Genomic DNA, 13557 nt, shown 5'->3' with positions numbered 1-13557 from the left:
AAAAAAAATAAAAATAAATAAATAAATTAAAAATAAATAAATAAATAAATAAATAATAATAATAATAAACACGAAAAGTCCCCTGACAGCCAACTCGGCCAGGTTACAATGGGGACGACTTTATACATAACAGGGGAAAGTATGGCGATACGTAACTTTTACGGAAGAAAATTAGTTAAAAATTCTCATCACCGGGGAAAAAACTGGGCGTGCGCGGATAACAGCTATAAGACAAGCGGATAAAATGTTATTAAAACAATAAAATTACATTTTACCGATTTACAGTGATCATTTACAGTTGTTAGTTCGAAAAACTATAATCTAATTCCGAAAATATGTTTAGAAAATTGAGAAAAGGAGTGGTGAGCAAGGTTCTGTGTAATTTGGCATCGGCCATATTGTTAAGTCTGATCGTCTTCGTTTCGGGAATCGATCAAATCTCGTCCGAGAAGGGGTGTATATTTGCGGCCGCTCTCTTGCATTATTCATTGATGGCCTCGTTCTGTTGGATGTTGATAGAGGCCTTGCAGCAATATCTGAAACTAGTCAAGGTGCTGGATACTTACATCCCCAAATTTATGCTCAAAGCATCCGTTTTTGCCTGGTGTGAGTCTTCAACTAATTATTTTTTTAATTAAAATGCGTATTGGCCCCTCTTACAGATATACGTTTTCTCCTAGGAACTCCTTTAGTCGTCGTGGCCGTAATAATGTTCGTCGATTATAAATTGTACCACGGAGGAAAAAATTAGTAAGTGATAATTTATTAGGAGAGACTCGAATTGAAATTAATTAAATTTTGTTTTTCCTAGTTGTTGGCTTCAAATAGGAGCATTCTATTACGGATTCCTCTTGCCGGTGGGAATAGTTATGCTGGTCAACTTGGTGGTATTTTGTTTGGTCTTTTATTCCGTCGCCTGGGCGAAAAAGCCGAAGCTGAAGACAGACGACAAGAAACTGGTTCTGGTACGGTTAAGGGCGGCAGTTTGCATTTTAACCCTTTTAGGTAAACGCATTCTCGTTCGTCGTTACGCTAAACATAATTACGGTAGAAATAAATGATAATTATCACGTAGGACTGTCGTGGACGTTGGGTTTCTTCGCCATAAACAGCGCGAAATTAGTGTTTAAATATCTGTTCACCATTTTCGTCACTCTTCAGGGATTCGTCATCTTTCTGCTTCAAGTAAGTTCTCTTTAATCGTCGACAACTAGAAATATTCTAAAATTGAAATATTATAATTTCTTAGATCGTCTGCAACAAAAGTGCCAGAGATTTATGGATAAAGCATTTTCGACGAAAACGTTCTGTCGGCGTAGAAGATACCGTCATGTTCAGTATTATTAGGAAAAACAATCGATGACAATTTCCTTAAATCTATTTTACTGTATTAAAACGTGCTTTGAGGTTGTGTATTTCGCAGTATTTTTAACTTTTCATTAATGTTTGAGAAGGACGTATTTTCTAAACGGGTTTAATACGCACCGGATGGGTGGTCGGCGGCCTTCGATCGGCTTACGAGCCAATCGAATCGGCTTGCGTTGTATCCGATTTCTGCGTAATATATACTGAATTTATTATAATTTGCGATAAAATTTAGTGGCGTAACATGTAAATATCGCTCGGTTTAGGTGTAAAGCTATAAATAGACGACTAAATTTCCCCATTACATTTTTATACGAATCCGAAATTATAGAAATATAAACCAACTTCCTCGTCACCTTTCTCAAACACGTTCATTAAAAGTTATTGCATTTAATCAATACTTTTAAATATAATGCAAGATACCAGTTGTGTAGTAACGACAAATTCATTAAAATTGATAATAGCCGATGCCGTGACTTTTTCTTATTACATCTATGCCAAACTCGAAAGCTTTTCATAACCATTTTATTTTGTTTTACTAATAAACTGCTTGTTTATTTTACGGTGAGAAAATGTATACGTTAATGTCAGTTTGTATACGTTGTCATACTTGTGTCACTGTCATTACAAGTACTGGGTAGTGAATCACTGCTTTCCACATATTTAGGAAAAGTTGATCTAGTACCTTAAAAACAAAAAATTCGAAATTCAAATATAAATAACATAACGTGCGTATTCATTACTGTATAAGACGTGTTCTATACTCCTTATCCGAGAGATCGACTCGTTTCTGCTCGGAGACAACCTCAGCTTTCCTCTCCGATGGGAATCGGGGCACTTTAATGCGTTGAGAAAAAGAACGATTACGGAATTTAGATGGAAAATCATTCGGAGTCGGTGCCAATCTATCGCTCGCGAGTAGCACTAATTGGCCGTCGATTGCGTGAACGAATGATTTTATTAAGAATTGTGCTTCTTGTGGTTAATTTCTTATCTTCGCGTAAAGTGAATCTTCTCTAGCGTTCCAAACGATTTACGGGCACCCTTAGAAAGTGCCATTTATTGTCTTTTTCACTAGGATATCCGAAATTGCACTCGGAAATGAAGCGCGTTGGCATTTTTCTAACGTCTAATGAGTAAAGTCTAAATAACTAAATGATTAAACGACTGAAAATAAAATGCCTTCTACCGTTGTAGCAAATCCCAAAGCTTCGAAGCACCCCGCAGTCATTTCCATTAATTTCCCGCTCCCAGTCGGTGAACAGATAATCCATTGACATTATTGACAAATTCGTGGGTATAGGAATTTGTCAACAATGCTAAATTGTAAATGAGCCTATTCGTTGTATTATGAATGAATAAAATAATTGATTGCCGCGGGTTCTTGCTCTTTTAATATCGGGTCAATAAACTGATACGAGAGAAATAATTTATATTTTGAATCAACCTTAAAGATTTATGGAAATCTTTACACTTTCGATGATAAATTTTCCAGCATAAACCATTAAATTGAATTACATTTTCAACATAAGTTAAAACCCACGAAGCCATTTAGAAGTAAAACGGGAATGTTTATCTCAATTTCTAATCGAGAGTACAGTTCGTCGGGAATATTTATTTATCTAAATTGATAGACGATAACAGTGTATGTCAGCAATGCAATGGCGATGGTCAAAATTACTTTTATCCACGGCAAACATTCCCCAAGCAGAAAAATTGGGAAATTCGTGCCAAGTTTTCACGTAGAAGCGAAAAGAGTATTCTTGTATTTTGTCGGCGTACAACAGGGATCGTTGATATATAGCGGAACAAAGATTCTTTCCTTCTTCGGAAATAAACGAAGTGGCAAAACATATCTGGGCGAACTGAATAAACGGATAACAGGAAATAAGGAACACTTTCGTGTAGTGTATCCAGGTATCGTAGTAACGAAAATTCAAAACCAGTCCGAAGTTGACCATTATGTTTCCTCCCACCGAAACGGTCTACAAGAATAACTGCAGAGAATAGGCGTTACGAATCTCGTTCAAGTATTCAATTAGCTCCTGGGTTTCCGTAATAATCCGAGAGATGCTCTTAGCGTTTTCCTTTCGTTCCGTCGTCTCCCGACGGAGCATTCGAAAGGCGTGTGCCAATTCCTGGCAAATGGTTTCGAAGAAGAGAAAATTCAAATTTTGTGTGGTTATAATTACCACCGAATACAAAAAGGTGAGAAACGAATAAAGAATGCACCACGAATTTTCGCTTATTTCTTTATAAATGAATTTAATATTCATCTCCGACGCGAAGTCGCTTCCAAAAATTACCACGGCGGACATATTACTTATATTAATTAGAAGAAAATTAAGCAAAATGGCTACCACTCGGACCGTCAGACGTTTCTTATCCACTCCGCTGCCGCCGGAAATTCTGTGAACGTTGCGAATCAGCTAACGAATTTTCGCTCGGTCCAGATGAAATCGATAGCACGTGATCGTGGAGATTATTTGAGTAAAAGTAAAAAATCCCTTCGGACAAATCTTAATGAAATCTCTTTATCCGTGACGTTCTTGATTACTCTGAAAGTGGAAACTGACACCAACGTTATCTCCAGGACTAAAATCGCTATGGCTCGAAAATGGAAACCTTTACCTTCTATTTTTAAACCGACCAGAGACATTGTGATTAATAATGGATTCCACGTTTTGATGTGTCGAACCTCCGCGTGTAGTTTCATTTGAGAATTCAATTATATTGTCCGGATATATAAAAGTATAATGAATGTTCTTATTATTATTACTTTTCGGAATCGAGCTTCGAAATTCTCTCGCGAAGTAAAGTTACGAACTCTCGCGACTTACGACCAAAGTGAAAACTTCATAAATTTTTTGTAAAATTGATGAAATGTAAATGCCATTCAAAGAAGTAATTATGTTTTACCTGTTATACCTGGGGAAAATCAACAACAGAAAGCAATTAACTGAACAATAGTAACACTGTTTACATTTCTATCGCAAATATTAATAAATGAGAAAGTGACGATGCGATGTGTTTACACTTAATGTATAAAAATAATTTGTATAAGTTCTTAAAATTTGAGGGTGGAAAACTTTTTAAGACAAAAATTAAATCGATAATAGGTTAAATTGTTCCGAAATGAAAAATTATAAAATATATACGGTGAATAGAAGATGAATATTGCTTTTTATATAAGATCAATCTAAAAGTAATTATGAAAAGCTGCAAAAATTTTAATGACACTATATTCGGCATCATCTGTACGTTGAAAAAGATTTTAACGAGTATCTTTTGCATAAACTCATTTATACTTGTTTTCGTTGAGTGAGACGATTTTACATGGATTCTGTAAAGTGCTGTATATTCTGAATGATAATAGAAACAATCAATCTTCTGTTCGTATTTTACATTTTTATTTGTTATTTTCGGATAAACAAACGCATTATATTTTCAAATTTTAATCTGTCTTTCATATACGTTCAGCATATTTGTTTGTTTAATTATGGCAACGGCAACGCAACCCTTGGGGATGCCTTCCGGAAAGTCTTTTTAAGGGAAACTGGCCCTATTTTAGGCATTACAAACGTAGAGAAAATCCGGAAACCACGTGGATAGCCCATCCGAGCGATGCGCGAACCCAGGACCGAACTCCCAGTGTTTAGGGGACGAACACAGCTTGGCCACAGGTTGTACTTCAGCGTGTTTGACGTTGATAATAAAAAAATTGGTTTAACGGGTTATTTCGAAATATAAACACGTCTGTTATTGTTCTGGCTTTTTATAACACCGTACTGGCAAAGTAATACAAACACTATTATGTCTATTCCTGTTCCCGAATGCTGGTGTATTACTGGAAGTAAACAAAGAAAATAATAAAAAATTTTCAGAAAATAAATTCACTTTTTTCAAATTTTTCCTAAAGCGAGTAGAAATTTCGGTTTGTGTACTACAATAAAATACGCGATCCTTCATTTCTCCACGGACATTAGTGTCAGTTTTCGACCAAAACTCATAAATATTCGTACACGCAAATGGATTCAAATACAAAACAAAGTATGGAAATTAAACAATTGAAAAAATGGAATTTATTATTATTCGTTATGTCTATTTTCGATTTGAAATTAGACGGTAGGGGATTTCGTTTTCACGGCATCGTCTTGTTAATCTTGGCCAAGTTATTGGTGTGCATTTCTATCTTTAGAGTAATCAAGAGTATTGTCGATAGAGAGGATTTCATTGATATTTGCTTGAGAGTATTTTTCGTTTCGACCCAACTAATTTCCATAGTTACGTGCTACAGATTTCATCTCGATAGAGTCAAAATTCGTTCACTCATTCGGAACGTGTATAGAATTTCTTGCAGCAGCGGAATCGATAAGAACTGTCTGACGGTCCGAATTGTGGCCATTCTGCTTCATTTTTTTCTGTTTAATACGTGTAATGCGTTAGCCGTTGTCTTTTACGGGAGTGATTTCGCATCGGATTTAAATATAAAATTTATTTACGAAGAAATAAGCGAGAATTCTTGGTGTATTCTTTATTTGTTGCTATCCTTCTTGTATTCGGTTGTAATTATAATGATACAAAATTTGAATTTTCTCTTCTTTGAACTGATTTGCCAGGAATTGGCCAACGCCTTTCGAACTTTACGTCACGAAACGGTGAAACCGAATGGCAAAGGGAAGAATATTCCTCGGATTATCGCGGAAGCCAGTGAACTAATCGAATGCGTAAAAGAGACTCGCAACGCGTATTCTACGCAGTTATTCTTATGGACCGTCTTGGTCGGAGGCAACATAATTCTCAGATTTGGTCGGTTTTTGAAGTTCCAAAATTATAACACTTGGATTCATTACGTGAAAATTTTTTTGATTTCGAATTTTCTGTTTTTCCAGTTTGTCAAAATTTGTTTCGCCGCTTCTCGTGTTGGGGAAGAAGGCAAAGCGCTTTGTTCCGCAATTGATCAGAAATCCAAATCGTATTGCAATAAAATTCAAGAATACGCTTTTCACTTTTATATGGAAACTTGGCACGAATTTCCAAATTTTTCCGCTTTGGGAATGTTTGCTGTGGACAAAAGCCTCATTCTCACCATCGCCAGTGTATTGTTGACCTACATTGTTATTGTCTATGAATTCAGTGACGTCAAATAGTGTTGAACAAATTCTTGTAGTATTCGGCACGACAGCGACTAATTTGAATTTTCCTGTTTTTGGAAAATTCAAATTAAAGAAAACATAATATTAAAGAACATAATATAACTAAAGAAAACATAAAATTTTGTGTAATAATTTTCTGAATTCGTACACAACGTTTAGTAATTTAATATATCGTTTTATAGAATACAGTCCAAAATGTTAATTTTGACATATCGAATTTAGGTGCTTATATTTTCAAATTTAAAGCGCATTTCAAATTTTGCACATTTTTGGAGGTGCTTATATTTTCAAATTTAAAGCGTCATCACTACTAATTGAGTCGTCTGAATTATTTCTTTTAACTCAAATTTAATTACTTTGTGTTTAATTCTTTTAACTCAAGAATCTATGAAGACGGTAAGGATCCAAAGAACTTCACGCCTTTCTCCCTTTCAACCGAATAAGTGCGACGTCGTCACACGGCGAGTTCGAGAATCTAAAACTTTTTTATTTTTGAGACTTAATGAATTCTTTATTTCTTCATTAAAATATTTTGTTTATTCCTTCCTTATCAAGGAATTGAAGCTACAATTTCTGTTCAAGTGTGTGACATTTCTCAGAAATCGCCTGCGATATGTACGAATTATTTAAGTTCATTATTTGGAATAGAAAAAATTTGTAATTTTATGCTATAATGTTTGAAATCGTAATTGCATTTCCTAATTATTGATTGTTTTAATAGATAACGCTGACAATAAAAATTTTTTAGGTGCAAAATAAAATATGTAATATATTAAGACTATGTCTGACTTTACAATACCGTAATCTTCATTAGTAGAAATGACCAGCAAAGATATGGCAGTAATATAATCCCAGCACTTCGTAATTTCTCCGGAATTGAAAATTTGATCTAAATCACGCGAGAGCTATTTACGAGTTGCATAACTTTACCGCCTAAAAATATTAGCGTTTAAGAAACACCGAGTCACATTAACACCAGTGAAAATGGCATTAAGCGCCATACGTTATAAAATTTTATTTAAAAAATAACTTTTATATTATTAATTGTTATAAAAGACAAATAGCTTAATTTCTAGGATAAAGATGAAAATTTTTTTAATTGTAATCGTCAAAAACGAATAAAATCTTCGTTAAATTCGGCCACGCTAAAGAGATGACACGTGATATTCTCTATCTCGTCACTCCTTCGATCTTTACCCGATAAACATTACTAGCATCCATGCCTCTCACGGTAACGAGGCGATTCTCGGGTATTATTGCTGCTAATTCCCACATTTGCAGCAGTAATACCCGAGAATCGACTTGTGTCAGATTGCTGAATGTGTAGAAATAGCGAACGTACGGATTACCGAGATTGTACTATATTGTGTAATTTTAATTCATATGTAATTAATATACTAATATTGGGCAACTTGTAGTAGGAGTGACTTTCACGATTCAAAAGTTCAAACTGCAGTTCTTACTAAATCTCACTAAACGTAGTGTAATATCGATTCCGAGCTTGATTAAGATAGAATGCGAAACTATCAGCGCTTGCAGTGTCTGTGTTTAATTAATGATAATGCATTTTAATGATGTTTTAGGGGGTGGCCCACCGTACCATCTCCACACTCAATCTCGATAAACGTGACCAAAAAGTATATAATAATTTAATCAGTAATTATATTTGTATATTTAATATGCGTGTGTCTACGTGCATTGTAGTGACGTGGGAGTTCATCTCCATCCTCAGTCCCCTATAAAAAATTATCGAAAGTAAAATTTAATTACTCTCGCCGTGTACTGTACTATATATGGTAAGAGCGCTTATCTCCCAACATTTTTAAAATTCACTATCCTTCTCGCCTCCGAAACCAGAATTTAATCATGATTTGCGTGTGTAAATGCGCTTCGGTATATAATAGGGATATCCCCACCCATCATTCTAATAACCAATCTCGAAAAAACAAGACCAATTAAAGCGTTAAAGTACTGTACATTTAACGTTATTTCCGTTACGGATACTAATTACGTAAAAGTATTGTTAACAATAATCAAGTTAATTGTAAGGATCAAAACAATTTAAAACCCGTTGTGTCGGCTAGATTCTTGCTAGAAAAAATTCAGCAAGAATGATTTTCAAAGGGATATTTGTTGTCGCCTTAATCTAACGAATGAATTTATGCGAGATTACTTACCCGATGGTGAGTGATTAGATTTGTGATTTATAAAGTTACTTGAAGCAGTTTAGTTAATTAAATTAAATTACTTTTCTAGAACGTACCGCACCATCGTGCAAACTATATACGATCGTATTTACTGTAAAACGAAATCTGAACGGGGATTACGGGCACTTTTCGAGTATCTCGGCAATCTTTCCCTCGGTGTCCAGAAACTACTCGATATACCATCTGAAAACAAATATTTGGACTTATATGCCCGATAATTGGCCGTATTCTCTTTAATGGTTATGCATTCTTGAGTGCAACAGCCGGAATTTCTTGCTGCTCGTTGGAAAACTCATTCGTCGATGGTGGTGTTGGAAGAAGTCCCAGAAAAGGAAGCGAAAGCTATATGCATATTGATCCGAATTTACAATCTTTCAAAACTACAAAATATTTTTTGATTTCTAAGAAAATAATTCATTACAATAGAATTAATGAATAAAAGTGTTTGACTTATTTATTTGCAACGGGAGCCATTTTGCTCTTTCTTTACGAATTTCTCTGAGATCGGAATAATGAACTATTGCATTAAATTTACTAAAATTTATTAAGATATGCAATTATTTAATATTGAAAGTAGTTTTTCTACATCGTTTACCATTTGAAATGAAATCGTTTTTAGAATTTAAATATTAATAAAGTATAGTTACAAATGTTTGTAATCAACCTATATCTGTTCGTGTAGTTGCGATTAATTTTTATACTTATAGTTTTATGTAGGTATGAATATATTCTAGCAATAAGGAAGTTCACGCTCTCTAGCAATGACAGTTTCTGTCCAAAGTCATCCTTTCCAGGATTATAAAGAGCTTATATGGACTTGGAGGTAAAGTGGGCATATCCATTTATCAGTGGCGTGCCGTCATTGAAAGCGGTGGATGCGCCGCTTCCCTCGTATTTTCTAAAAAAATACATACATATTAATTTTAATTATACGAAAATAATCGCGCAATATTTTATTATAACCGCATTATCTATCTTATTATGAATTTCTATACTACACGTAAAAAAACGATGAGATTTCTATTGTATATTCGAATATTAGTGGTGGAATGGAAGCGCCGTATCGTCAGCTTCCAAAAAGCCAGATTTGCGCACGCCTTTTACGGAGCACCGACCTCACCCGGTTTAGCCGGTGGAAGCCTACGACCTCGGATGAAGTTACACGTATACCGTGTTCAATTCTATCCAGGACCGGTTTCGGGCTGTTAGCCGCCCACCCGCTAGATATTTGGCCGCCCTCGCCTATAAGAATTTACTGATATGTTTTTACGATAGTTCTGTATAGTTGAGAGGAGTTTTAAAAAATCCATTAAAATATTTGATATATTTATTCCGCTTTCCGATTTTATATTACTCACGGATTTCGATGTTAAACCAGTGATATTAAGATTTCGTATGTCTCATCTCTAATTGGGATGTAGAAAAAAATTGTACAATTCTTGTATAATGTAAAAAAAATTAACTATTACTTAAGCAGCGTCAATTACAACTAAATTTAACGAATGAGAGAGATGCACCAGATACAGAAAAAGCTCTAGAGTTTATTTTCCTTAAATTTACTATTTATATATCCGTTTGTCGTAAAAATTTGTCTCTTCACTTTTTTCCCGAGACTACAAATATTCGAGTACGAAGTAACCGCTTTCGAGTTATTTCTTCTTAAGAAGTAGTTAAATAATTAAGCGATTAGGGAATTGGGGACAAATAAACCCCGATGAAAGAGCCGGAATATTACTTAAAAGCTTAACCGAACCAATCTCTAGCCGTGTGCAGCGGGACTGATTTCTTCGAAATATTAGATTATTACATCTAAATAAAGACAGACATTTTTCCAGTTCAACGAGAGTGACCGAAAAGTTGTAAATTTTGGAAATTTCCGTGGACAACACCTGGTCCTAAAACAAATTAGCTAGAAAACAAATGACTATTAAGTTTAACATATTTAGATTTTTACAGCTATGGTGAGAAACGTTTAAAATCTACAACAACTCTGTCCCGTCCTTTGAGATATACTAGTGACGCGACAAAAGAGGCATTTTACATTGACAGGTATCGGCACCCTGGAAATTTGGCAGTCCGCGTGCATGCACGCACTGCAACTACTCTGATTCCATCCGTTAGCCACTCGTAGGGAGCACTTTGACATTGTTTGTGCATTGTTTTAAGATTTAAAAACTAAAGAATATTTTATGTACGTTTCTTTACAAAGCTATATTTAATTATGATTTTCTTTAAAAGTATATTAATACAATTGAAGAATATTTTGTACCAGGTATGTACTGTACAGTACAACCACTGCAGACAGTAAGAGAACCCCTTTTTATATCCTCATGGATTCGGCCAGGCCCACAATGGAGGCGACTGGGTGGCGAGGAACGGAGCCTGACATATCTAGACGGGGCCACCCCAGTAACGAGTTGTTTAACCTTCACGGCAACATTTGAAACTGAGTGTGTGGCGCCATCTGTTGTGCTATTTTATTATTAAAAACTTTTTATATTTTTAATTATTATAAAATGGCAAAAAGCTTAATTTTAAGAATAGGCATGGGTTTTATAAAAAAAAAAAAATTGTAAATGTAAATAACGAGTAAAATCGTCATTAAGTCCGATCCTAGTGGAGATGCACACGACCCTCCTTTATCTTTCCACCCCTCGACCTTTAATTGCCAAAATTGAACGGCTTCAATTCCCCTAATACACAAACCTCCCTGCAAAATTTCAGAAATTTTTGACAGAAAANTCCACTCCGCTGCCGCCGGAAATTCTGTGAACGTTGCGAATCAGCCAACCAATTTTCGCTCGGTCCAGATGAAATCGATAGCACGTGACCGTGGAGATTATTTCTGTGGAAGTAAAAAATCCTCTCAGGCGAATCTTAATGAAATCCTCTTTATCCGTGACGTTCTTGATTACTCTGAAAGTGGAAACCGACACCAACATTATTTCCAAGACTAAAATCGCTATGGCTCGAAAATGGAAACCTTTACCTTCTATTTTTAAACCGACCAGAGACATTGTGATTAATAGTGGATTCCACGTTTTCATGTGTCGAACCTCCGCGTGTTGTTTCATTTGAGAATTCAATTATATTGTCCGGATATATAAGAGTATGATGAATGTTATTATTATTATTATTACTTTTCGGAATCGCGCTTCTTATTTCTCTCGCGAAGTAAAGTTACGAACTCTCGCGACTTACGACCAAAGTAAAAACTTCATAAATGTTTTGTAAAATTGATGAAATGTAAATGCCATTCAAAGAACTAATTATGTTTTCCCCGTTATACTTGAGGAAAATCAACAACAGAAAGCAATTAACTGAACAATGGTAACACTGTTTACGTTTCTATCGCAAATATTAATAAATAAGAAAGTGACAATGTGTTTACACTTAATGTATAAAAATAATTTGTATAAATTCTGAACATTTAAGCGTGGAAAACTTTTTAAGGCAAACTGGCCTCTATTTTAGGCGTTAGAGAAGTGGAGAAATCCCGGAAACCACGTGGCCAGCCCATCCGAGCGATGCGCGAAGTTACGACCGAACTCCCAGTGTTCAGGGGACGAACACCGCTTGGCTACAGGTTGTACAGTACTTCAGCGTGTTTGACGTTAATAATAAAGAAATTGCTTTAACAGGTTATTTCGAAATATAAACACGTCTTTTATTGTTCTGGCTTTTCATAACACCGTACTGGCAAAGTAATACAAACACCATTATGTCTATTCGTGTTCCCGAATGCTGGTGTATTACTGGAAGTAAACAAAGAAAATAATAAAAAATTTTCAGAAAAGAAATTCACTTTTTTCAAATTTTTCCAAAAGCCAGTGGAAATTTCGGTTTGTATACTACAATAAAATACGCGATCCTTCATTTCTCGACGGACATTAGTGTCAGTTTTCGACTAAAAATCTCAAATATTCGTACACGCAAATGGATTCAAATACAAAGCAAAGTATGGAAATGAAACACTTGAAAAAATGGAATTTATTATTATTCGTTATGTGTATTTTCGATTTGAAATTAGACGGTAGGGGATTTCGTTTTCACGGCATTTCTTGCAGCAGCGGAATTGATAAGAACTGTCTGACGGTCCGAATTGTGGCCATTCTGCTTCATTTTTTTCTGTTTAATACGTGTAATGCGTTAGCCGTTGTCTTTTACGGGAGTGATTTCGCATCGGATTTAAATATAAAATTTATTTACGAAGAAATAAGCGAGAATTCTTGGTGTATTCTTTATTTGTTGCTATCCTTCTTGTATTCGGTTGTAATTATAATGATACAAAATTTGAATTTTCTCTTCTTTGAACTGATTTGCCAGGAATTGGCCAACGCCTTTCGAACTTTACGTCACGAAACGGTGAAACCAAATGGCAAAGGGAAGAATATTCCTCGGATTATCGCGGAAGCCAGTGAACTAATCGAATGCGTAAAAGAGACTCGTAACGCGTATTCTACGCAGTTATTCTTATGGACCGTCTTGGTCGGAGGCAACATAATTCTCAGATTTGGTCGGTTTTTGAAGTTCCAAAATTATAACACTTGGATTCATTACGTGAAAATTTTTTTGATTTCGAATTTTCTGTTTTTCCAGTTTGTCAAAATTTGTTTCGCCGCTTCTCGTGTCGGGGAAGAAGGCAAAGCGCTTTGTTCCGTGATAGATCAGAAATCCAAATCGTATTGCAATAAAGTTCAAGAATACGCTTTTCACTTTTATATGGAAACTTGGCACGAATTTCCAAATTTTTCTGCTTGGGGAATGTTTGCTGTGGACAAAAGCCTCATTCTCACCATCGCCAGTGTATTGTTGACCTACATTGTTAT

At 35.2% G+C, this 13557-nt stretch overlaps 2 protein-coding genes across 2 annotated transcripts in view; both read left to right on the top strand.

The window, feature by feature from the left end:
• Positions 1-638, top strand: part of LOC111624549 (adhesion G-protein coupled receptor G6-like) — a 7207-nt gene extending 6569 nt beyond the window's left edge. Inside the window, exon 15 of the mRNA XM_023367424.1 lies at positions 344-638. Within this exon, the coding sequence (XP_023223192.1) occupies positions 344-638 (295 nt within the window). The remainder of the gene's footprint in view (positions 1-343) is intronic.
• Positions 639-685: 47 nt separating this feature from the next.
• On the top strand, positions 686-1467 carry LOC111624555 (adhesion G-protein coupled receptor G2-like). Its single transcript, XM_023367428.1, has 4 exons — positions 686-750; positions 812-1005; positions 1076-1185; positions 1250-1467. The coding sequence occupies exons 1-4, from the start codon at positions 710-712 to the stop codon at positions 1361-1363; spliced, it is 459 nt and encodes a 152-aa protein (XP_023223196.1). The 5' UTR covers positions 686-709; the 3' UTR covers positions 1364-1467.
• Positions 1468-13557: the final 12090 nt, after the last annotated feature.

Source organism: Centruroides sculpturatus, unplaced genomic scaffold, assembly GCF_000671375.1.
Source record: "Centruroides sculpturatus isolate CEXI.00-Female unplaced genomic scaffold, Cexi_2.0 scaffold15, whole genome shotgun sequence".
Classification (NCBI taxonomy): domain Eukaryota; kingdom Metazoa; phylum Arthropoda; class Arachnida; order Scorpiones; family Buthidae; genus Centruroides; species Centruroides sculpturatus.
Note: the sequence above shows the minus strand (reverse complement) of the source record. Positions and strands in the feature narration are given on the sequence as shown.

Bases quoted from the DNA above. Each gene is read 5' to 3' on its own strand.
- LOC111624555 (XM_023367428.1), top strand. From the start codon at position 710: ATGTTCGTCGATTATAAATTGTACCACGGAGGAAAAAATTA. The intron at 751-811 runs GTAAGTGATAAT...TGTTTTTCCTAG, and splicing joins TACCACGGAGGAAAAAATTA to TTGTTGGCTTCAAATAGGAG. The intron at 1,006-1,075 runs GTAAACGCATTC...ATTATCACGTAG, and splicing joins TTGCATTTTAACCCTTTTAG to GACTGTCGTGGACGTTGGGT.